The sequence below is a fragment of the Sylvia atricapilla genome, chromosome 19 (genome assembly GCF_009819655.1).
Source record: "Sylvia atricapilla isolate bSylAtr1 chromosome 19, bSylAtr1.pri, whole genome shotgun sequence".
Lineage (NCBI taxonomy): Eukaryota > Metazoa > Chordata > Aves > Passeriformes > Sylviidae > Sylvia > Sylvia atricapilla.
In genome coordinates, this window is record NC_089158.1 from 11,248,753 (window position 1) to 11,273,480 (window position 24,728).

At 36.5% G+C, this 24,728-nt stretch overlaps 2 protein-coding genes across 5 annotated transcripts in view; one reads left to right on the forward strand and one right to left on the reverse strand.

The window, feature by feature from the left end:
• The window catches only part of RALGPS1 (Ral GEF with PH domain and SH3 binding motif 1), a 66,443-nt gene that overhangs the window by 2,202 nt on the left and 39,513 nt on the right, over nucleotides 1–24,728 (forward strand). For all 4 annotated transcript variants that reach the window (XM_066333040.1, XM_066333042.1, XM_066333043.1 and 1 more), the window contains exons 4-7: nucleotides 696–779; nucleotides 1,267–1,356; nucleotides 2,982–3,074; nucleotides 4,907–5,033. In XM_066333040.1, coding sequence (XP_066189137.1) covers nucleotides 696–779; nucleotides 1,267–1,356; nucleotides 2,982–3,074; nucleotides 4,907–5,033 — 394 coding nt within the window. The remainder of the gene's footprint in view (nucleotides 1–695; nucleotides 780–1,266; nucleotides 1,357–2,981; nucleotides 3,075–4,906; nucleotides 5,034–24,728) is intronic.
• ANGPTL2 (angiopoietin like 2) lies at nucleotides 8,871–24,701 on the reverse strand. Its single transcript, XM_066333047.1, has 5 exons — nucleotides 23,880–24,701; nucleotides 14,143–14,999; nucleotides 11,324–11,517; nucleotides 10,812–11,082; nucleotides 8,871–10,446 (listed from the first exon to the last, which is right to left on the reverse strand). Exons 2-5 carry the CDS (start codon nucleotides 14,948–14,950, stop codon nucleotides 10,247–10,249), a joined length of 1,473 nt encoding a protein of 490 aa, XP_066189144.1. The 5' UTR covers nucleotides 14,951–14,999; nucleotides 23,880–24,701; the 3' UTR covers nucleotides 8,871–10,246.

Genomic DNA, 24,728 nt, shown 5'->3' on the forward strand with positions numbered 1-24,728 from the left:
TTGAATACATAGCAGTCACCATGAACCATTAGTAAATAAAATATACTGCACAGTATATTGTAGCAGTATAGAAAAAAAATCAGCAGGGGCATTTTGAATCACTCACTTTTATGAATTCCTATTCAGTGTGAATTTTAAACCTAGTCAAATGATTTTGCTGTAAACAGGATTTTCTGTTGTTACTCATTAGTCATCTTGCAGCCACTTAAAATCCTTAGGATACTGACCTCTTCCACTTTCCTGACAAAGGTAATTTTTTCTGTCCCAAGTAAAGTGTCTGAGATTTTTTCCACATAAACATATGATTCCTAGTATTGTAGGAGCAGACATAGACTGTTCATGTGGATAATCTTTTCTCATTTTTATCTGCAGAAGTTTTAAGTGCTGGAGATGGGGATTCAAAATATGTTTGGAACTGGAAATATTTTTCCTGCTGGTCACACAGGCGTGTACAGATCTCTAGAGTGTGTTTCATGTATCAGCATTACAAAGTGCTTTTCACAGGCAGAATTCTCTTTGGCTGACTCTGCCTTTTCATGTGAAGGTGTCTAAAATTAGTAGTGTACATTTGGAAAGTTGAACAACATTTTGATTGAGACAGAGTTATGGTTCTAAAACCAGAAGAGTAATTTAGAACTAGTGTTAAGGAGAACTCATTCCTGTTTTTAAAGGCAATTTTTAAATGTGTTTCCTAGGAACTAGCCAGCTGTGGATGGAATAAGAAAGAAAAACACACCCTCGCTCCAAATATTGTTGCCTTTACTAGGAGGTTTAACCAGGTATATAATTTGATTACTGTCATGAACAGGTACTATTTGACAGTTGTCTTTGAGTATAAAGCTAAATGGAACTACTCATGTGAATTAAAACCTATTTTTCCAAATGAGGATTAAGATTTTTAAATGACAGCCCCTGTTTTCAATTTCTTTGTCCACATTTTCATGTTGTTCCTCTAGACCATTTGTTCCTAATTATTAGTTCCTAATTTGTTTTGGTATGGTGCAACATTAGTGATTTTGTTCCTTTGTTTTCTGGGTTTCACTTGCTCATTCAGTTTTCTTGGTGTTGTCTCACTTCTCTACCTCTTATGGTGGTAATGCTTCAGGGCAATTGCAGTGATACAGATGAGAATTCATGGGATCAGAAATCTTTGCTTTCCTTACCCCTCCTAGAGCATTGTGAGAGTTTGCAAATACTTCATCTAACAGACTAATAAAGTCCATTTTTTTTTTTTTTGTAATAAAGTTGTATATGTTTACTTTATAGGTCAGTTTTTGGGTTGTACGAGAAATATTAACAGCACAGACCTTAAAAATAAGGGCAGAAATACTGAGCCACTTTGTGAAAATAGCTAAAGTAAGTGCAGATTTCTTACGCTGTTGTTTAAAAACTTAATTCCTTCTTGTTTGTTTCTGCACTACTCCTGTGAGCCCTTGTTGGATTGCAGAGCATAACAATTCTGCTTTAGCACATCTGTTACGTTGTTCCACACGAGTAAGATAAAGGCATGAGAACTGTTCTTTTCTACTTGGTAAGATGAAACTACCCAGTTCAGTGTGACTCATCTTGTACCTCAGCCTACCAAGTTTAAAAGTGGTTTGGGTTTGTTGGTGGCCAGTTTTGTATTGACAGCATCAAGTGTGGTTCTAAATTGTTCTGATTTTTGTTTCCCACCATTTTCAAACTTAACTTTTATGAAAAGAAATTTCTTCCTTTTAAAAGAGCTATTGTGAGACTTGTATTTTTGCTTGCAACATGCAGTTGCTGGTATAAAGCACTGCTGTTAAAGCTCAGTTATTTTAATGAGTTTGAGCACTGCGTTTTTCTCCTAACTTTAAAATAAACAAATAAAAAAAATTTAAAAATACTTATCTCCTTCATGGCTTGTTTCATTCCGTTTTAAATGAAACTGAGTGACACAGCACTTGGATCAAAGACCCGAGTGCTAATTTTATGTGTGTGAAATTGTGTATGTGTATAGGTAATTAAAATTATATTTTCCATGTAGTACAAAATTATTTTTTGTATGGTGCATATTTCCAATCAATTTCCTCAGCAGTTTTGTACTTTTAGAAGAAAATTTATCTGGATAAGTTACTGTCACAAAAAAATAGTCCAAGTAATAGGGGAATGTTCGACTTGGAGGTCTTAGACTGTTCTTAGAAATAACAGTTGTCGTGTTTTGTTTGGGTTTTTTCTAGCCTGCACAAGGGGGAGCACTGCCCTCTTTCATTCTACTGTTTTTTTACTTTTTTCTGCTTTTCCCTCCATGAAGTCCAGATCTTCCTTAAATGCTTCTGAGCAGTGAGTAAATGGATCACTCAAGGATGAATCCAGTCTCCTTTTCTCTCTTCTTTTACAAAGAAGCTACATGACAGCAATTCTATTTTTCTATTTTACATTTTTATGCTTGTTGTAGCAACCATTACTGTCTTGATAGCTTTATTCCGAAGTATTGTTTGCCTGAGATCAGTGTGTTTTGGATAATTGTCAACACACAGAGTAAATTTAAAGTACATTGAAGTGGGGTAAATTTTTCCTATAAAACAGGTTACAAAGGCAAAAGTTGCGTTAATTCTGAGGGTTGTCAGTATCTTTGTGTAATGTTTTTGCTTGGTTAAATCTTAAATTTAGAAAATTATGTGAATTTTTGAGAACAATGCATCAAATACTTCTTTTTCCTATTTTTGGTTCCTGAAGGAACAGCCTTAGAAAATGACAAACTGAAATCAGGTACTGTTTGTATTCTCAAAACTGAAATGCCTATTATATTGATGTGTATACTTGTAAAATTGGCAGCTTTTAAAGTGGTCTCAAGAATCTTGCACATGACAGCATTGTATCCAATGTTTTGTCTGCAGTCATAGATGAAAACTTTGTATTTTATTAATGATAAAATCATGGTTTATAATGCAACTTTGATGTTGATTGATTCTGCTTGCCTTTCCAATGTGCTAAAAGCTGTTACTCTCTTTTTTCAGAAGCTTCTGGAACTGAACAATCTCCATTCTCTTATGTCTGTGGTGTCAGCACTGCAAAGCGCACCTATCTTCAGGCTGACCAAAACTTGGGCTGTAAGTGTTGCCTTGACTCTAGTCCCTTCTGTCTTGCTTGAATTCTGAGGTTCTTTGGAATTTGTCCTATTGTGAATTCTGGAGGAAGATGCTTTTATGTTCTTGGTTTTGTGGTACTGTGGTTGCAGAAGTAGTGGTTTGTTACATGTTTTGCGAGAAGTAGAGTTTCGGCTGCATCTATTTTCCAGTAAATTTCCTGTCTCCTTGTGTGTTCTGGAAGCCACTGCTTATATGCTCAAGAAGACTTCTGTTGATAGATAATCTTAAAACAACCTTGTGCAGAATGTGCATCAGTGTCCCCTTATCCAAAACATAATGTATCATTTAATTCATAACTTAAAAGGAAGGAAAAAGGCATGTAACAAATACACAGGTGTTAATTTTATGATTATTGTGTGATGCATTTCAATTTCTATTTGTTGTAGAAAATAAAAGTATTGATAATTTTGTTTTCAGAAACTGTCTCTTGAAGGCAGAATTTCGTAGCAAAACTTAAAGTAAATTTAAATATTTCTTTAAAGAGGAATATACAATTATAAGTTATTTCTACTGTATGTAATATTTACCTAGAGAGAGGTTTGGGTAATTCTCAATTAATTAAGTATTCCATACACCATGGATCACATGGACTGTTCAGAGCTTATAAATAAGGATGGCTGTTTTTAAGTCTTAGATAAGTTTATCAAGCTTTTAAAATGCTTGCAACTATTCTATGATTTAATTGCTCAGAATAAGGTTATAATCTAATAAAAAAGTAAATGCCTGATGCTTTGAGCAGCTTGATAAAGCTGGAAATAAATAGGGAAAATAGGAAAATAGCTCATGTATGAAATAAACTATGTGACTAATTTGACTTAGACCTAAAGAGGTGCTAGGCTCTTTTTAGGCATACTAGTTCAAAAATGCAATACAATTCTCAGTACTGCTGAGAAGAAAACAGAAAAATTATTTGGATGGATTAGTTTTTATCCTTTTAATGTTACTTTTTTATTAACAGCTAGACTTAAAAGCTAAGTAGTACAAGAGCTGGAATTTTCCAGAGGAAAAGGTATACGAAGGAGTGTGCTATGGAGCAGCTGTCTGTTGTCAGAAAAGACGCATTCAAGAAGCCAGTGTACAGTGCCATAATTCTTCACTCGCTCCAACTCAATTGGCTTTTAAAACCATCTTAAAAATATTGCTGGTGTTTCTTAAATCAGCTGAAACAGGAAATGCATTCTTATAGCTGCAGTTGTGTATTTTATGTTTACTTTTCAGCCCCCTGTGACTAGGATTTTTGCATTCCTAAATGTTTTTCTAGTTTTCTGTAGTAAGTCTAATAAATAGAAAACATAGATTTAATATCATTAATATTTATTTTCCATATTCTTTTTTCAGAAAACAGTTTTGTTACTTTTAATAATGTACTGTTGAAATTGCACAATTTGCATTTATTTAGAGCATTTTCCATTGCTGTTTGTAGTTTTAAATTCAGAGGATTTTTAACAACTCTGCTAAGTTATGAGAATGTTGGTGACTGTATTAGAACATATTTTTTCTCTAAAAATTTGGTATTGTTGAGGTTATTCAAAACTGATGTAGTTATATGATAATCACTGCCAAATTAGTCAGAAATAATGGTGATATATTTTCATAGCTTAAGACCTACCTCAAATTGCCTTTTTTTAACAGGTAGCATGTTTTCAAACATTGTGCTGCTTTCGATGATGATTATGATTTTTATCTTAACAAGACTATTCTTTCCTTTACTCTGGGCAATTCAACAAATTATTGATTGTTAGTTTTGTGTGGATTTGTAATTGAAAATTTTACGATCTCCGTTTTCTCTGTAGCTTTTGAATCGGAAAGACAAGACCACCTTTGAAAAGTTAGATTATTTACTGTCCAAGGAAGATAATTATAAAAGGACACGAGAGTACATCAGAAGCTTAAAAATGGTACCTACAATTCCATATTTAGGTGAGTGTGAACAATCAGCTTATTTATCTGTAGCTTATTGACAGACTAACATACAGTGCTAACATACCATGCTGTGCACCTGAAGAACACTGTATGTAGAAGACTGGTTTACTCCATTTCATACTTGGAAAAATTCATCAGGTTGAGATTTTTATATATATGAGTATATATTTATGTAGTTTTGGAAGGAGTTATTCTCTCGCATGATGAATAAATATACATGTAATTCAATGCAAAGATGTATTAAAAGGGAGACCTACAGTTAAAATGCTGTCTAGTCTTGATATTGTCTCCTTTTCTTTTGTGACATGCACCAAGTAGCCATTTGATGAATTAGGTTTCTGGTCAGTATTTCACCTGGAAAGATTTCTGCACAAAGGTTATTGTTAATGAAAGTAGTCCAATATAACGAACTGTTTTCTGACTTTATTAGTGATTTAGTAAGATGCTAAAGAGCAGCTAAAAAGAATAAATGTTTTTAAATTGCTGATCTTGGATAGCAACAGCTCAAGAATTCTGCTTAGCCTTCCAGGGCCAGTATTGCTGTGTCTGTACTAGTAACCCTTGAAGCCTCAGTAGATTTATCTTCCATGAACATTTGCACTCTTGCTTTAAACACATGTAATCTTGTATGCACAACACCCTGCTGGCAGGATTTCTTCAACTCTGCCCAGTACCACATTCTTTGAGTTGAACATGGTAACTTTTACCTTCACTAGATAAACCCTGCCTTGTTCCTTAAACAGCTTGAGGCTACTCATGATATTATTAACTTCAGTCATTATCTATTGCCTTCACAGTAACTCTTCAATTATCACTCTTCCAAAAGGAAGAGTCCTTGGATTACTTAATTATGCCTTGTTCAGATGCCACTTGGCATCCTTGACAACTTGCCTGGGCAGCATTTCAGTCCTGTATCCTTTTTTAAAGGAACAGGGTGCACATGAAGTGTACTGCCTGCAAAATTCAAGATAGAAATGCAGGTTATATTTTATACAGTTATTTCAGGAAGCTTTTTGTGCTGTACTTGATAGTTTCTAACATTTTGTTACCTCAAAGTTTAGTAGCAATCATAAACTGTTTATTGTAATACTAAGATTATGCCTTTATTCGTGCTGGTTTGCTCTTCTTTTGTATGGAAAGTCAGGATTCTTTTTTCCTGTTGTATGTAAAACTGTCTGTAGAATTTCACCTTCTGTTTTACTGTTCAAGCAGTTTGTCTCGTAAATCCTTCTGTAATTCCTGTCAGTCTGCCCTTTTCTTTTCTCCTCTCATTTAGTAAATATCATTTGTGATATCAAAAATCAGCAGATTTTTGTTCCTGTTAATTCCCATTTTTAGATCACTTATGAATAGGTCAAGCAGCACAAGTCCTAGATGATTTTAGGAGTAACTACTGAACACAAAACAAGTGAATGAGAGTGACAAGGTGTGAAGATTTGCAGAGTTCATGGGGATCCTGTTTTGTGCTGCGGAGCCTCTTGTATCACTGCAAGAAAGTTACTTAGTTGTGAGAGAAGGGTTCCTATTTCATCTCTGGAAGCCTGAGATTGTTTGAAATGAGCTGGAGAATGTACTAGGAAATTAAAACTGCCGCTTAAGTTTTCCAGGTACCCTGGTTTATTGAATTGGCTCTCAGCCTTGTGTAAGAAATGTTTTAATACTATCCAGTTATTACAAAGTCACTCCAAGCCACTTTTATACAAGATTTAAAGTATTTCTGAAATAAATGTGTGTTACAAGCCTTATAAAAGACTTGGGTAATGAAAGTGAAAGGAAAAAAAGGGCACGTTTTCTTCCCAACACAACTGAGTTACAGGCTTGAATCTGAAGTTCTGCTGGTCTTTAGCCAGTCTCCTTGAGACTTTGAATTCTCCTGCATATGTTGTATCTTGTGTTTCATAGATGAGAGACCCTCTCCCTGCTGATGGCAAAGACTAGGCAGTGTTACTGTTCTCGTAAATTAAGGCTTTCCCTGCATTCTAGGAGGTGCAGTTGGACATTTTGTGTGACCAGATTAATAATACAGGAGACAACTACTAGTATGTTTCCAACTTCAGGCTATAATATGAGAGACTAATATATTCCTTACTGTGTTTAAAAGTACCGTTTAGACATCCAACAGTTGTTTTGTTTTCAGGCAAGTCTTTCAATTTTAAAAAAAGAGAGAAAGAAAGAAAAAAACAAATCGTGAGATTGGCAAGGCTGTGATGTGGACTGTTGGAAGTGTTTAGCCACAGTGTGATTTAGGAAAAAATAGCAGTCACATTGTTTTGAAAATTTGTGGGTGTAATTGCTAACAGTATTTTCTTGTCTTCACGGCTGGTGATCTTTTAGGTTGTCTCCATATGTTACAGAACAAAGTTGGGTATGATCTTATAATCTATAGATATATTGTGTTTGCTTTTTTTCTGCTTGGAATACGGAAGTGGGGATAATTCTGAAAACTTTGAATAATAGAACAGTTTCAGGAAAGAATTTTTGGAAATGTGTATACAAAAGAATAACTAGTTGATTTTCTTCTGAGGTAACATCAACCTTGTGGCAGGCTTTTTTCTAAATGCTATGGGTGGAGCCCCACTGTTTCAATCCTGATACACAGATAACGTATTACTTTGACAGCATTTTCTTTCTTTACTCTTCTGAAGAAGGCAGAGATAATTCAAAAATTCAGAAGAGCAACCTCAGTTTCCTATGGCACTTCTTGAAATGGAGATTTCCAGGAGCATTGAAGATTTTAGAAATCTTCATAGTGCTGCAATTCTCTCTTCTATGAACTCACCTAATGTGCTTTTGCTAATGATAGGAAAGTATGGTATGGGATTTTTAGACTGCAGTGTTGCCAAAGATGTACATGTGGGGAGAAATTAATTAATGTAATTAAAGCCTTGGGAAATAATCAGGGAAATAGTAAAAACTAAGGCCTTTCACGCTTTGTAGTAAGGTCATCTACTACAGTAGGTGGACCTAGGGCAAACCAAGTTCTGCTGTGTGCATTTTCTAAAAAATTAAGCAGAATCTGTGATTCTGCCAATGTACTTGCCAATAACTTCACAGTGTAAGTTCCAAATCCTTAATGCTTTATTATTTTTGATGTGCCAGGCTCTGTGTTTAAAATTATTTTATGCAAATATGCTAATTTTATGTAAAAAATGAGTAAGTTCTGTTCTCACATGTAGTATCTCCAGGAACTCACGAATAGAGTTCTGTGCATTATCTTTTTTTAATTACATGGATGAGCATCTAGGTAAATGACCCATCTTTTAGGTAGAAAGGTTAAGAAATATGATTATTTTAACAAAAGACTGTCAGCTTGAACATGGGTTTAAAGCCTATACTATCAAGATGTATTCCCAGCCATATGTCCAGCTACAGAAGAGCAACTGTAATAGCTTTTCTAGGGAATGCCTCATTCTTGAGATCTGCACAATGGATACCTGAAGTTCTCTGTATTCTTTCCTCAAGCCAAGCATGAAGTAGCCTTAATGCTACTAACTGTAAGAGCACTGCAGCCAGGCTTTAGGGCCAGTAGATGCACTTAATATTTCTAATCTAAAATTTAAATATTTTCCAGAATTCAGTAGACAAACCCATGGAAGATAAAGCTTGAATACTGTTTAAAAAATTAGAGTGTTTCATATAACCTACAAAAAGTTTTTCATCCTTGGGCTGTGTGGAAATTCTGTATTTCTCCCAGCTGAAAATTGTTTTGGTTTTTATGTTGCAATATTTCAACATCTCACCTGCGTGAACAGCGGTTGCCTGTCAGAGTTTGTTTGAATCAGAGGCAGACTAATGTGAAGTATTCTGAACTACAAGAAGATAAAGCTCAACATATCAAAATAACATGTGTTACTTTATTAAGGATTACAATATTGCAGGGGTAATCTAATATATTAAAAACCCTACTTTGTTATATACAACACATGCTACATCACACATCATACTGTGGTAAAGATGTGATCAGGTAATAAGGGAAAAGTATGCAAACACACACACAAATGCAGGCATACAGGCTGACCAAAAAATATGTTGAATTTCTAGAGGCTTTTACTCTGCCTCCTTTATGCATTCTTTAACTTGTATTTTTTGTAGTAGCCACTGTCTTGTAATGGGTCTGTTAACAATCTCTTACAGAAACTTACATGAGGAGAATATTAGAATTATGTCAGTCTGTATTTTGTAAGTGTGACTGACCTCTAAATATAAATGAGTAAATCTATTTAATAATTTGACAATAATGTTATAATTGTGAAATATGTTTAAAATAACTTCTTTTTCCTACTGATAAGTTCTCTATATAATTTTAAACTAAAGGCTAAGGCTATTAAATAGCTTATAAATTGGTATCTATCATTTGCCTGCAAAGTTGGATAGACCCTTTAATTTATATCCAGCCATTTCTGATTACACAGCAGATATGAAGTCAGGTACAAAATACTATAACATTTGTGTAGTATAACATTTTGGCTGTAGAGCACGTAATACCTGTATAAATCTGAATTCATTTCCATATGCAAGTAGCTACTTCATTTTGGTAAGAAAAATAATTTGTGTTTTTAATCTAAAATATTTGAATTAATGGTGAATTGTTATACGAGTAGCTTATTTAAATGCCCATAGTGAAGGGAAGAGGCCAGATTTATCAGGACAGTAACAGCTCGGCTATCTGCTTTCAAAACAGAATTATGTAGCGCTAACTTTATTCACGGTAGTTAATGAAGATTACATAATCATCACACTAATGTACATATACAAGCTACATAGTTCAAAGGATATGATTCCTGTGTCAAATGATTGCTGAAAATAACAACAGTGATAATAATAATAAAACTCTTGCTGTACAGTTTGTAATATTTCCTGTATTTGAGAATATTTATACATAACATACAAAAATACTTAAATGTGGTGGCAATATTTTTATCATCCAAACTTAATTTACAGGGAATAAAACCCAGGAAGTTTATCTACAGTTTTCATCTAAACTGCAAGTTTTAATAGTACCAAGAGGTGTTCTGAATGTTATTACAGTTAGTTTTCTTGAGCTCTTTATCCTGGGATGATTCTTGAATATATAATATACAAGCCCTCATATTTTATCAGTAAATGTACAGTATCTTACATTCCTCATTTCTGAAAAGATAATTTCAGGTAATAACATCATAGCTTTTGTGATTTTAAGAACAAAAAAGCAAACCAAGAGAAGAGTTATTTCAGTGAAATGTGTTAGGGTTAGGTCTTATCATCATAACAACTTTCTTTAATGAATATGATCCTCCCCGGAATTCAGCCCAATAAACACCATCCTGATATCGACTGCGGTAGTGTCCTCCCCGATACCAGACTCCATTGAGATTTGAGTGAGCACATGCATTGTACCACCATCCTCCCTTCTGGTAATGAGCACAGTTACCTGCAAAAGAAAGCTCCAGTTCAGGCTGAGAAGTAAATGAAAAATCTTAAAGCAAGCAAGCTAAATACAAAACTCCATTGTTTTTTTGGTTGTTTGTTTTTCTGGGCCTTTTTTCAGTAACTGTATGTTTAACATATAGATATACTGTGGTACAAAGTGAACTTAGGCTTCTTCAGGAACCAGCTAGGTAGTTAGATACTACAGATAGAATCCTTGTTACTTGCCTGAAAATCAATGTGTGTTACTGTCTCAACCCTTCATAGCATATTTTACAGACCCTTGTCTAGTGTAAAAACTTTCAGTTTTGGCCTTACTCTGTGTAAGGGTTGACACATCCGTTTGTACTTCCGAGAGGGGCCTCCTACCTGTGTATACGTCGTGGTCCCGGTCTAGTGTGGTGAACTGTTTGCCATTGTGCCAAGTAAAAGAATCTCCTGCGTTGCCATTGTAGCGTCCCAGTCTCAGCTTGTAGTACTCGCTCTCGGGCTCCAGTCTGAAGCTGGCATACTCAGCAAATACTTTTCGACCTGACCAGTCTTCCATTGTTATGAGCAGTTTGTAGTTGCCTTGATTTGTTAACCAATAAATGTTTTCTAATCCAAGCCAATATTCTCCATCTATATTACCAAATCCTTGCTGTAAAGGAAGCAAGAGAAGCATGTTAGTATCCTGCATCTGTGTTAGTGGTAAATCCAAGTGCATTCTTAAGTAGAAAACTGCTGTAACTTATTTTATAGAGATTTCCTCTTCTGGAAGGGTAAGCACACAGGTTGTTTTTCAAGTAGGCTCTTGGCTAGACTCTAAAATCACCCTTTAAATTAACTTCATCAGTATGTTTTAGAGGGTGGAAAACATTAATTAGCTCTCTTGTCCTAACCTTGTATGTCTCCCAGTTCCTGAAAAAGTTGACAGAGCCATCCAGCCGTCTCTGAATGACGGTCCAGCCACCGGGGTCATGCCGTTGGTCACACCAGACCTGCATCAGCTGGTTTGTGTTTTCTGGTTTGACAAGATAGATGGAGCTTGTGTCATGGCCATCTTCCAGCGCTTGTAGACAGTCTCTCCAGGGCCCTGTGTCAAAACAGAAAGGTTCTGCATCCAACTGTTGTTGAGCATTTCTTTAATGCAGGGCAGTATTTGAGTTGGTAGCTTTTTATATGAGATTGGTTTCACTGAATAGCATATTTGTTTTTCCTCTTATTAAAGGATGAGTATCCACCAAGTGTTTTCAAACAGATTCATTTTTTGTAACTTTATTTCTGGAACATTTCATGGTGAATTACTTTTTTTAAAAAAGTTAGATTTTTTAAAAAAATAATTTTAAGGCAGCTGTACTGGTATTTTTACCATCAATTATATCTTCGAAGAAACTAAGTATGAATGACTCTATAGATTAGTAAGAATTTCCTTTGGAAAACAAAACAGTAAGTTTGACTTTGATTCTGTCTTTGAGAAATTCGGCTTTTCAGATCCCAAAAAATGTCACTGGCACAGACATTAACAGTGGAAGCAGCAACATAAATTCAGACTGTCAGCAGATTAATAGAAGACATTTACTATTTTTCTTGTATTTTGTTCCAGTTATCATTGCACAGGTTGGCTGTGATCAGGTGGTTAGTACAGCCAGGAGCTTTGGCTAACGTTGAGAACTCAACACATAGTATGGAAAGGATAAAGTATGTGGATGTGTTTTTTCCACTGTCTGGGCAGTTGTGGTGGTGGGTTTTGTTTGTTCTGTAGGATGTTGTTTGTGGCTGTCTTTTTGGGTTTTTTTCCTAGTTCCCTCCAGACGTCTGACTAAAGCATCATTTATGGCACTAATTTTAAGGATGGGGTTTTTTTCAGATGTGCTTTGTGAATAGAGAACATTCTGGAGGATGAGGATGAGGGAAAGGTTTTACATGTTTCTTGACTGAAAAGAAGTGTCAAGAGAGGGGAAGGAGGATGCCCTGGAAATAAAAGGTTAATTAGCTTAACTTCAGTGGTTGGAAACACGCTTGAACAAATAAAAAGCTGCAGGTGAGAAAATGAGAGAATATTATAACCAATTTGTGCAGAAGAAACATGAAACTTCTTTTTCTGATAAGTTATGTGATCCAGGGAGAAGAAGCAGATGTGAAATATTATCTTAGAATTGTGGACAGCCAAAGAGACTTCCGGAGATCACTGTGAAAAACTGCTGGATAACCAGCACTTCCTCAGGTGAAGATCTGAGAGTTCTACAGGGTTGCAGACTGGTTCAGAATTAGTGTTTTACTTTTCAAAAGTGGGAAAATGTATGAGGATAGATCAGCAAAAAGTACTGTGCACCTGAAGTAATTTTTCTGTTCTGCTGTTTGATAGTGAATCCTCGGCTCCAGTTTAAGGACTTGAATGCACATGGAGGATGTGGACAATTAGCAAGTTGACAAAGAGTGTAAGGGAGTAAAGGGGAGAGGTATCTCCCTTCCAGAAAGATAGGGGAATACTATTCCAAGCTTGAACCTACTTTGAGTTTGAAGTCAAAATGCACTTATTAGAGAAGCCATGGTGTATTATTCCAAAGGAGTTGTAGTAGACCTGATCTTCGTCTGAGAATTTTTCCTTACATAGTACATCAGAATCATAGTATTTCTGGCAGAGGTTTTGCATGCCGCAATACAGGCTTTGGTGCACTATCTTTGGCAATACTGTGAAAATACTAGCAAAATTTGTTAGAGACTTAAAGACTTAAGAAACTCAATGCTTACTTGGTCAAGTTTCTTTCATTGTATTTCCATGGAGAAACAATATGGGGGTCATTTGGTTTGGTTGGTTTTTTAACATGTGGCAGTTGCATTATTTGATAATCCTAAAATATTTATTTGATGTCCTTTGGAACGTTTTGCAAATAGCCATGAAATATATAGAGTGCAGTTCCCCTGCAATACTCTATTTCAGTTAGGTCTGAGCTCAGAGATCTGTGACTACCTTTTTTCTGAAGAAGTTGTGTTGTCCACACAATGAAGAGCAAAGCTTTGTTGTATGGAATGCATAGCTGAACAGTTTTGGTTTTGGTGTTTTTTAGTTGTGGGACCACAAGTGAAACTAATTATTATTTACCTGTTATTTTGCTATCACTTAGATCAGTTGATCTCTAATGTGATTTCACATCATCAAATAATGCTTGTGGCTGAACTCCTAAAACTCTTAATAAAAGCTGTATAGTATCCCCTTACTATTCCACCATTTGCTTCCTTTTGCTCCGGTGTAGAGCATAAGTGTCCCATATAAGGTACAGAGCAGATACTTAGTCCTTTTTTAATTACACAAGCACATTATCAGATGTTAGATCAACAAATTTGTAATTACTTCACACATTTACGCAATGTCAGACTCCTTCAGCTGTCATGAATTGTAGCAGTTCAGTGTTGAGCAAAGATAAATAAAATTTAGATTACTTGATTAGTAAGATTTTTCTGAAAGTCCTTTATCTCACATATATAATACAAATGATGGGTTTGTCTTGGCAAAGTAACATGAGAAAAATCTGTGAGCATAGTGTGTTTGTCTTAGACGTTCACAATTGTTTTGCTTGCTTTCTGTGTTTCTACTACAGCATGTATGTAAAATTCACAAGCTAAATAAATTCATATGGTGTTTTTGATATTACAAATAAAATGTTGCCCACTTCATATTAGTATGAACTAATGTAAATGTATCAATAATATTACTTACCAGATGGTTTATCAGTTGAAATTGGAATACTAGTAACTGCAGGCATAGTTGGTAAGGTAGGTGGCAGAACCTTTAAGTTCTGATCACTTTGAATCTCATTAGTAGATATCTGGTTATTAATGCGATTGTATGTAGGAGGTTGGTACACTTTAATTGGTGGTTGTGGAGTTTGTGGTAGTGGCTTTATGGATGGCATTCTTTGACAATGTTCTTCTAGCTGGGCAATTATTATTGTCTGATTATTGGCAATTGACATCAAATGTTGATACTTGTGCTCTAAGTCTTTGTATTTGTTTGCAAGCTGCAACATGTCTGCAGTTTGGTTCAAAATCTTATTTTCAAGTTGAGAAAGTTCTAAGGCATTGTCACGTTTTCGGATAATTTCATGTAATAGCTGCATGTAGAGTTGTGTGACACGAGAATTCATATTTCTGCTCTCTTTTCTTAAGAGTTTAACTTCATTAACAATTCCACCATCCACCTCTACCAGTTGCTGGAGAGTTTCAATTTGTCTCTTTTGTTTAAGAAGTTCATTGTTCAGTAACTGTAATTCTTGTTTATTTACTCTGTTTTCAAGTAGAACTTCAGGCTCCTTAGAATTAACACAAATGGCACCTGTCACTCTCTGCTGAGGTACAATAAAGGTGTAAGTGCATTTGTCCTGTGTGTCACTGGAACGCTTGTATCTGTTCATATAAATGAATTCTTGAGCCTTTTCCTTGTCTTTGTCTTCAAATTCCTGTGTTTCACTTGTAGTAACTCCCACAACAGTTACTAGTATTAAACAGATGAATCTTGTTGTCATCATGATCCTCCAGTTCTGGTCAAATATTCTTCTGCAATGAACTTCTTAAAATCTGTTTTAAAATAAATTTAACAGTAAGTAACGAGTAGAAAATCAGTGTGGATTTACAAATTATAGTCTCTTCGAAAACTTACAGAGTAGTAGATAGAAACTATGTGTGCAAATGAGGTATTTTTGTTGTCCAGCATCAACTTCTGTTGACTAAAGTGGACATCATGGGGAGTAGTTCTATCTTTCTGTGGTCAGAACTATAGTTTATAGTTCATCTAAAGCCTTCCAAGAATGTAAGCAATAAATACAAGGATTTGAAGAGTCCTTTCTTCCACGCAAGTACCACAAAAATTTCCAAGATTTTCATTTAAATATTAATTACACTTTCCATTTCTTACAGTTACAAATACAGCCTTTAAATATAAACAGAATGTAAGTTAATATGCGTATTAATGCTGCCAAAAGTTCTAAAAACGTCAAACAGTTAATTTACAGTATTTTATACTGTATACAGATACTGTGAGGTGGCATGTAACAATTTTACTTGATTCAGCAGCACTGAACCTCCGTTGCTTAAAAAAGAAAAAAGGAAAAACTTACTTTACATTGGTCCTTAAGTTAAAAATGCTACTACTCAGATATTATAGGCAGTAAAACCTGTTATTTTTCTAAACTAGTAGCATTTACAACTGAAACATTTCCTATGACTGTCACTGGAGACACTCTCCCTATGCTCAGCCTAGTCATTTAACTTCAGAGTCCCTTCTTGAAAGGGGAAATATAGCTGCAGATTGATGGACAGTGATGATGCACAGTGATCTCAATCAGCTGGTAGTGTCTACTGGCATACTACAACAGTTGCCCTTTGGTGAAATTACCCTAATTTAGTTCTCCATGCAGATTCATATTTAAGGCGGACAGCTGAGGCCTTCACAATCTCAAAAAATAAGTCAATCCCCCAGAACTTTGTAGGCAACAGTAGACTTGGAAACATGGGTTTAGCATTGCCACTGCTGCCAGAAATACCCATCACAAACCACTCTCTTATCAGCTACTTGAACAGCACTTTGTCGTGTATTTCTAAAACATTTTTGTTGTTGATTTTTAATACTCATGTATATGCAACCTAGTTTTCTTAAATAGAATGAATGAAAAATGCAGTATGGAGTTTTTTCAGGGTATAAAGAGAGATACTTTTTAACCAAGGTGGTGTTGCCATCGTGTTTTCCTTTGCTTGTAAAACATTTATCATGAAAAAAAAATCAGTAAATGTATTTAAGTAAAAGTATTGAAAAAAGTATGCAAAAAAGTATTCAGTATTGAAGTATCTATTACCTTACTGCTTGTTCATCTTTAGTACAATAATTTTTTAAATTACATGAAATGGTGATAGTAACAGCTGTGAGAAACTGGAGTGAGTCCAGCTGAGTACACTCAGCATGGATAGCTGGAGGCTGGCAGGCATGATAAATGAAGAGTAGCAGGAATAGTGAGATTTGTGTAGCTTCCAGGTGAGAAGGTAAAGAAAGATATGTTCAACTACATAATGGGTATTTTTAAGGAAGATAAATTCTTTTTGGAAGTGCACAGTGAAAGTATATGGTGGATACAAATTACCTCAAGAAAAAGTTGGGTTTTAAAAAAAATGAACTTCATTGTATGGGTGACTGAGGACTGAAGCAGTATGAGCATCTCCATTCCTGGAAATATATGAAATTTTGATTTGTCCTGCAGTCTGATCTAATGTTGAAACTAGACTTGCTCTGTAAGATGAAGATAAGGTCCCATCCAGTCTAAACTGGTTTATGATTCTAGGCAACTGCTGAGTTTTAAAGAGATTTAAAAAAAAAAAAAATCAAGCTAATGACAGATATGCATCCTTTATTATTCATTCTGAGAAGAGATATGGTTGTCATTCATATTTTTCTGGTTTTGTGAAATAAACCATAGATGTTTCTGTAAAAGACTCAAAGTGAGCAGGATTTAATCCCTCTCAAAATTTTTGGATGTATACTTTTGCCTCAGTTTCTTATTTGGAATAAACTCATCTTCATTTTGCAAGTAGAAAGGAGTTGTGCTATATAGAACTTCTCAAAAATCCTGAAAACATGTCAGATGAAAATCTGGAGTTTGACATGGTTTCTCTAAGTAAATCAATGCTATTTGGAGCGCTGGAAAATACAAAACATAAATTCACCCCAGACAGCTTTAACTTGCATAATCAGCATTTGCACAGCAGGTCACACTTGGAAAACCTGGCAGTTTTCCAGGCCTCATGTTTCTGCACAGATGACTGGTTTTGCAAATGTCTCTTGCATATAGGTGTAAAATAGTTTTATTTTGGAATTTTAATATCCTTTTTTCCCCCCCCTCTAAACCTGTACTTATTGTGACCACTGAAAAGAAATCTATTCTTTTCCTCAGAGTTCACTTCTGCCTCTTACAGCATCTCATATTTTGAGTATGGCTTTGGGGTGTCCATACTTTTCTAAGCTGAAGAAAGAGCAACATCGAACAGATTTTTCCCCAGATTTTTTTAAAGAACTATGTAAAAAAATAACGGGACAGAGTTCGTCAGCCTCATTATAACATATCAGCCTAATGATCCTCTAGTCCCACTGCCTGACCATGTGGGTGACTCCTCTCTAGGAAGCCTATTCTAGGGTTTGACCAGTGCCACCACTGAATGACATCAGCATAATTAGACCATGCTGAAATGTTTCTCTGTCATGGTCTTGCCTGCATGTCTGTTGCCCTGATTTTTCAGCCTTCCGATGTTTTTACATTTCTCTACTGGAGTTCTCATGCTTGTAAAATAAAGACTGATGTTTGGTAAATAATACATTCCTTCCAGGGGGAAGGACAAATTGATAGATTTCTGGGTTGACCAGTGCACTCAGAGAGGTGTTAACTTCGTCTGCCAATCCCTGATCAAATTCCAAAGACTGTATAAGTCAGAATCTCAAAATAAAGCTTCTTCTTTTTCTTGCTTCTCAACCTGACGGGTGAGTGTAATTTTTTGTGTCTGTCTAGTGACACATGTCACCTTTTCTAAGATGTTCTTGTAAGAAAAAGTGGAAGGAAAATGGCATTGGTTAGAGAATGCCCCAGTACAAACAGAAACAAGAACCATACTGTCATCAGCTATCCTCCTTCCTGCAGTCTGTATATGATAATTTTTTAAGTCTATTACTGTCTGTATTTATTTGGTAAAAAAAAAAAAAAAAGTGTTTTGTTGCATATTGTGAAGGACGTCATGAATAAATGGCATTCCTTCCTTTCTGCAGTTGGATTAAAATGAAGTTCACATGGTCATTTGAACAACTCTAAATGATTAATCTTTCAGGGACTAAAAAGCTTATTGGAATGGAGAAAGCAGGGAGGGAAGCCAAAGAAATAATTTTAGGGAAGGATTTAATGCTTTTTTTAATACCTTTCTTTTGCGTACCAGAACATCAGATTCTTAGAACATTAGGATTCTTTCCCATGTATGAGGAAGATTGTATCTGATGGCTAGGACAATAACTTTTAGTTTTCTCCTGTGCTCAGTAATTGCAGATACTCCTTGTACTCGATTGCTGCTGTTGCTTGCTGGTCACTCAGTTCTTCCTGTTTCCCTGACTCCCTTCCCCTTGCCCTCTGCCAGTAGCTGCTCTACTGCAGTGGACTGGAAGGAAATTATATGACTAGGGCCATATTTGTTCCCAATGCAAAATTCCATTTGGGCAGCTGTAGAGTTTTGAACCTAAAAGGATGCTTGCAGGTTTGTGACAAATTTTCTTAATTACTGGAAATACAGCATTGTCTGTCTCTTATCCTTTATACATATTGACAAAACTTTAACACACTAAAAAAGCATACCAACAAAAAACAGGTGAACAAAGCACACTAAAAGGAAATTATTTTGATTAAGCATCAAATGGAGCTTCTAACCAGATTGAAGTAATTTCATTGTTTCATCTCTAGATTCTGACTTTTCAAGATGCATACTCATAAAAGCAGTTTTCATGGCAAGTGAGTTGGGGTGGACTTGCCCTAGTGCAGATGCACCAAACTTCAGTTTTGTGTATGTCTACCTGCTTGGTAGTATATTTTATTTTTATACAGGCAAAATACTTTTGTTTCCTCTTTGTCTTTTGCCAGTATAACAACTGCATTTGTATGAAAATGTTTGGCAGCATTGTTGTGTGGCATATAATTGTAGCAGCTTTATACTCCCTAGTCAGCACAAGTGCTTTTAGTTAAAATTTTGGCTTGTATACCGGATGTTTGCCTATCTGTGTATATAATTGGAAGTAGGTGGTTTGCTCATTAAATGTTTATCTGAGTAAGGATGTTTCCATGATCTGGTGACAAAAGAGGAAATAAACTTTCTGAAAGGGATATTGGATGTTTCCGCATTTGATTACTTTTTCTGTCCTTTAGAGAGAAAACACAAATAAAATCTTACTTTGGCTTTGCTTTGAAAGATTTTTCTGTTCTGTATTCTGTCTTATTTATATGCAGCTTTTCATTAGTCAAAATGTGTTGCCTTTTGATTTTTATGAATATCTTGAAATTTATGTACTTCAACAAGATTTTAGTATTTTACAATATAAGATTATACAGATATTTCACAACATATCGTTTCATCACTGTCATGATCCTGAAATTATAAAGGCAAAAATATTTCTACGTGGAAAATGTTACTGCTTGGCAAATGCTCATTTCTGTTTTCAATCAGCTTGCCTAAAGAGGGAGCATTAAAGGTAGCAATGTCAGCACTATGGTCTTTTTGGGTTTCAGCTACCTACAACGTGCATCATATTGAATAATCCAAACTGTATACCTTTTTTCATTATTTGTTGGTTTTGATGCCATGCCTTGGATGCCTCGTTTTTACTAAACAAACTGGTTAACCATCTCTTTCAGGTTTTATGAAATATCTTGCCTTTGGGATTCTGTACAGTGAAGGTCTGTTTCCATCAAATGAAAAATACGACTTATAATAACAATCATAGAATCATTAAGATTATCTGAAAATGCTGCCAGTAGCTTTTAAATGCTGTGCCTTTTTTGTTGAATGAATTTTGTTCATAAAAGAGACACTTGCCTTATTACTCTGGAAGGAAATGTGTACATGAAAGCCTTAGTATATAGTGTCGACACTCTCACATCTAGATCTCAAGTGGTTTTGCAATGTTGAGTCTTTCAATCATTGAGAGATTGGCATTTTGTGTCTAGGAGTTTATACCATATCCTTTTTATAACTGTGCTTTTCAGTGTCCTGCAAAAAGTAGAGGTAAAACTGTGGGAAAACTACTGAATGGTGGCTGAGCACTGAGCTTTATTATGTATTGCTTAACATTACAAGTAAGCTTAAGGAAGAAAGGTTTTGATGCTTAAGACATCATGTGTACTGCAGCATTTTGGAAAAGTACAAATGCAAAATAATTTGCGTGAATCTTGTGTGGAAAACCTTAACTAAGACAAACGAGAAAAAAATTCCCTGGATTTCATACCAGAATAGAAGTTTTGTATCTTAAGTTGTGTTATTATGAGTTAATTCTACAGATACAGAATATAACAGATCCCATAACAGCAGGTAAAAGCAATAGGATTGCTGCTTGCTGCTGCTTTTGTATTTCTATGTATAGTAAACTGCAACAAAGCCAGAGAAACACAGGTGTGACATTGTAATGCATTAATCTATGGAAAGGCAGCTTTTGAACGCATGGTACGTGACACTCTGGTGACCCTTGGAGACTTCTTTACAGAGGAGGCAATTTTCTGTGCTAAAACTCAGATGTTATAAGAAGAGCATTTCTGAGGACTTTAATAGCTATTTGGATTGCAGTATAGTTGAGTTTACTGCAAAGATAAGAAAAAACACTGTCTGTTTGGTTTGTGGAACTGATAGTGAGAACCTGGTATACGATGCAGAGAGCAGCCAGCTTTAACAAGCTAGAAAAGATCTTTAGTGGCTTGTATGCTGCAGCTGAGGAACTACGAAGGCATTACTAGTTTACTGGGCTATGATAATTATTATAAACAAGGTGATGAAGTGAGTTTCCTATGTACTTATTTTAAGCAGAATACTCCGAAGCTGTCAAAATAAAATAGGATTATCCATTTAAGTCATGATATCTTTGGGATAAGAGTTTTTATTTTTACAATAATCATTGTCACTCAGCCTCCCTAAAAAGGTTCCCAGAGTATTACATACCTTAGAAGTTAGTTTCAGGATTGGAGGGGTTCATTTCTTCTAATATTTCACTCCATTTTCTGTATAGGGTTTTATATTTGTGGTGTGGGTTGGGTGTTTTGGAGGGGTTTGGGTTTTTTTTTTTAAGAGGTGACCTCCATTTAATTTAAGAATGGATAGGCAAGGTCCAACACTCAGCATTTATTTCCATCTCTACCAATTGCTCTGACTGAGGAAGGGCTTACAGTCTAGAGACTGGATTGTTAAGAGTTCATGTAGTTCCAGCATGCCAGAACTGAGTGCACTGTAATTACTCTCACACATCAAAATCTTTTAGAATACCCAGACAGGTGAAAAACACACATTTAAAATGGATAACACTCATATTTTCTGAAGTGGTTGCTTTGACTATGAAGAAAAAATGATATGGTACATACAGGTGAGCTCATTCAGCTGTGCTAAATGCTACCGTTACAAAATTCAGCTCTGTGGGTTAATCAGCTCATGTGTGTGTGCTGATCATATTTAATAAATCAAGGCTAGGAGTCCTTTTGATGGGCTGTCTTTTCCTCCACACCTCTGATATGCCATCTTCTGTGCAGAGTCCTCAGGCACTGAGGCATATAAAGGAAGGCATGTTCACAAAAGGCATGATGTTGGCTATGACAGTATTTATTCTCTAAAAGACAAACCACTGTATTTTATTGTGAATTTGTACATAATTTGATAACAGTACATTCTAAAGAAGAAACATGAACAGCTAGCAATACATCTTCACTGCTTAATACTTCCGTCTTTGATATTAAAAGGTGTTTTTAAATTAATCCAGTTTTACATTTTCAATGCATTATGAAAGCAAATGAAGCAAGGGTGTTGAAAATGTGAAATCCTGCTATGAAAAATTAGAATGCTTGGGTTTGCATTTTTTAAACAAATCTTAGGTTTTTGCTTCTGCAGAATCCTTTAATAGCCAGTGTTTGTGGACTTACAGTTAGCTGGCATGTTCCAGGCACCAAGCCAGTAATATGATCTGGATTTCAAAACACCACTGTGATAAGACAAGCATGAATTTTTTTGAATCTGCTTGCTTTCCTACTCCCTGCCCCTTGTCTTAGAGCTCATGTTCTGTTTTTACTCCTTCACGTATTTTTTTCCATGGGAATTTTGTTAATTTATCCTGTCAATTTTTACCTCTAAAAGGTAATCTTCAAACTTAATATGAAATTTGCTCTTTTGTAAGAGGAGAGACTCCCACTGCTGCAGTGTTTCTTTTGGAATAAACTCATATCTTGACTTATAGATCAAAAGTATTGCTGTGAAAAACCTAGATAGTGATTTTGGTTTGTTTTGTAAAAGGAAACACCAATTCACAGTGAAAATACAGTATAGTAGGACTGAAAAAAAAAATTGAAAGTTGGGCTTTGAGTTTTAAAGTAAATCCATGGAAAGGGCTGACACATAGTACCATGCAGAGTTAGTTATGAAAACACAATACTAAACGGAATTGAAAATTTTAACTCCAAACTTATGGAGGGAATCACTTTTGTGGTCTTGCCACTAGTTACTTGCTTCTATTGTAAAAAGTGCCACACTGGCATTAACCAGTTAATTCCTTTAAGATACTTGTGTTAGAATACATTCTCTTGTCAGATTTTCTGCCCCCTTAACATGGAAATTTTAGTTCAAGCCCCAGATCAGTTTTTAAAAAGGTAATACTTTTTCTAATGAGGGGAATGAATGACTAAAGGAACACTTCAGAATGAGAGTGTCTTTATGAGGTCTTGGAGAACTTTTGTTTTGAAATACTATCAGTTGCTGCAAGAAACTGCAGATTATGTATCTTTTGTTGCCATGTAACTTTCTTCAAGTTTTGGCAAAACCTTTAGTTACAAGAAGTACAAATTTTCTTCTTGATTACTAAGAATTTTAGTTGTTTGTGGATTGTTCTTTGTGCTTTACTAAAGTTCTGTCATAGATGTGGAATGTAATTACTGAAAGAAAGCACTGCTTTTGTTGTTGCTTCCCTTAACAGCGGCCTCACCTTATTTTCACTTAATCCAATCACTACCAGAAAGTGCTCATACTGTGTGTGCTCATATGTGTGCATGCACATTGTCCATAACAGCCTTTAAACAGATTCATATTTTAATAAATGTGATGCATTTTACACGTGAAAAATAGCAGTTAGATCGTGTAATAGTTTGATGCCTGCATGAATATACTTATAAATGCTAGTTCCTCTTAATTTTTTTGTGAAATACTTCAAATATTTACTTTATAGACTGTTAAAGTATCAGAAAGTTTTGCATTTCCCTAATCAGACAGGAGTGTAAAAAAGACTGGAGGTTTCATAATTTTTAAGACAGTCCTTTAGAAAATATTATGTCTTAGAAAAATTCTTGGATGGCAAGTTTAAAGAAGAGTGAAGATCAGAGTTACGTGCAAAAATAAGCAAGGGGTTTTTTAAAAAATAAAATCGTATTCTTGAAAATAGTATCAAGGCTTCAGTGCCTGGCACGTAATGTCTCAGCTATCTTTGCAACTTTTATTTTAATATGTGACGGATTTTTTCTTTGGCCTCAGGGGTATTTTTGGTTTTCTGAAGTCAAAAAACAGGCTTGCTGCTTTATCTGAGGGAGCAGTCCTACTCTGCTAAGCTGGCATTGGCTGGGTGGCTCCGTACAGCGGGAGCTGCCCGGAGCCGCGCGTACGGAACCGCCGCCCCCGTCCGGCAGCCGGGGCTCTGCCCGTCCTTACCGCGTCTCCTGGCGCTTCTGCCGCCGCTCCTCGGCCGCTCCCGTCAGCAGCTGCCGCCGCGGCCCGACCGCGGTGACATCGCCTCGGCGACCCGCAGTCCGCGTGTGCCGTGCTGGGACCACGCGGGACGTACTGGGGAGAGAGGCGCAAATCTTTTTCTCTTCTGCGTTTTTCTTGCTCAGGACCGTTCTGGGCTCGGCAGCCCGGGCTGCGCTCCGCGTCCGAAGCGGTACCTTTCCGCGGGGCGCTCGGCGCTCCCGGCCGTCCCTTCAGGCGGCCCGGAGCAGCCTCATTTGAACCCCTGCTCTTTGTGGCAGGCTTATCCTGGCCGGGAAAGGGGGAGAGAAGGCGAAGCAGCGGCGAGCTGCCGGGTGCTGGTTGGACGGGCGAGCTGCCTCCGCCCCCGGGCCGCCGCGGCAGTGGGGCTGCCGGGAGGAGCTTCGTGCTGCGGCCACCCCGGCGGAGCCCTCCGCCCTCGGGCTGCGGCTCCCGGCCTCGGGGGAAGCCGAGTTTCGGCCGCGAGACAACGCTACTGCCGGGGTTAAGGGCGAAACTGGGGAGACCGCGAAGAACGCGGGTCCGCTTTGTTAGAACAGGCGGCAGTGAGGGTGTGTAACTGCACGGGACTCGGCCCCAAAATGTCGGGGACCGAGGGGCACTTCCTGCCTTAGGATCTCGGGCGCGGCGTGCTCAGGGATGCAGAGATGGATGTTCATCCCAGGCACTCGGGCGGGCCCGAGCGGAGCCAGCGGACTCGCTCGATGTAGCGCTGAGGGGCTCCTTTCTTAGTACTTCCTAGGTCACCTTTGTCAGGCAACAGCTCGAAAGCAGAAATAATGGACAGCAAAA

Excerpts from the sequence above, each read along its gene's own strand:
- ANGPTL2 (XM_066333047.1), bottom strand. The coding sequence starts at position 14,950 with ATGATGACAACAAGATTCATCTGTTTAATACTAGTAACTGTTGTGGGA. Across the intron at positions 11,518-14,142 it reads TTCAACTGATAAACCATCTG|GGCCCTGGAGAGACTGTCTA; the intron begins GTAAGTAATATT and ends GTTTTGACACAG. Across the intron at positions 10,447-10,811 it reads GGACCACGACGTATACACAG|GTAACTGTGCTCATTACCAG; the intron begins GTAGGAGGCCCC and ends TTTCTTTTGCAG.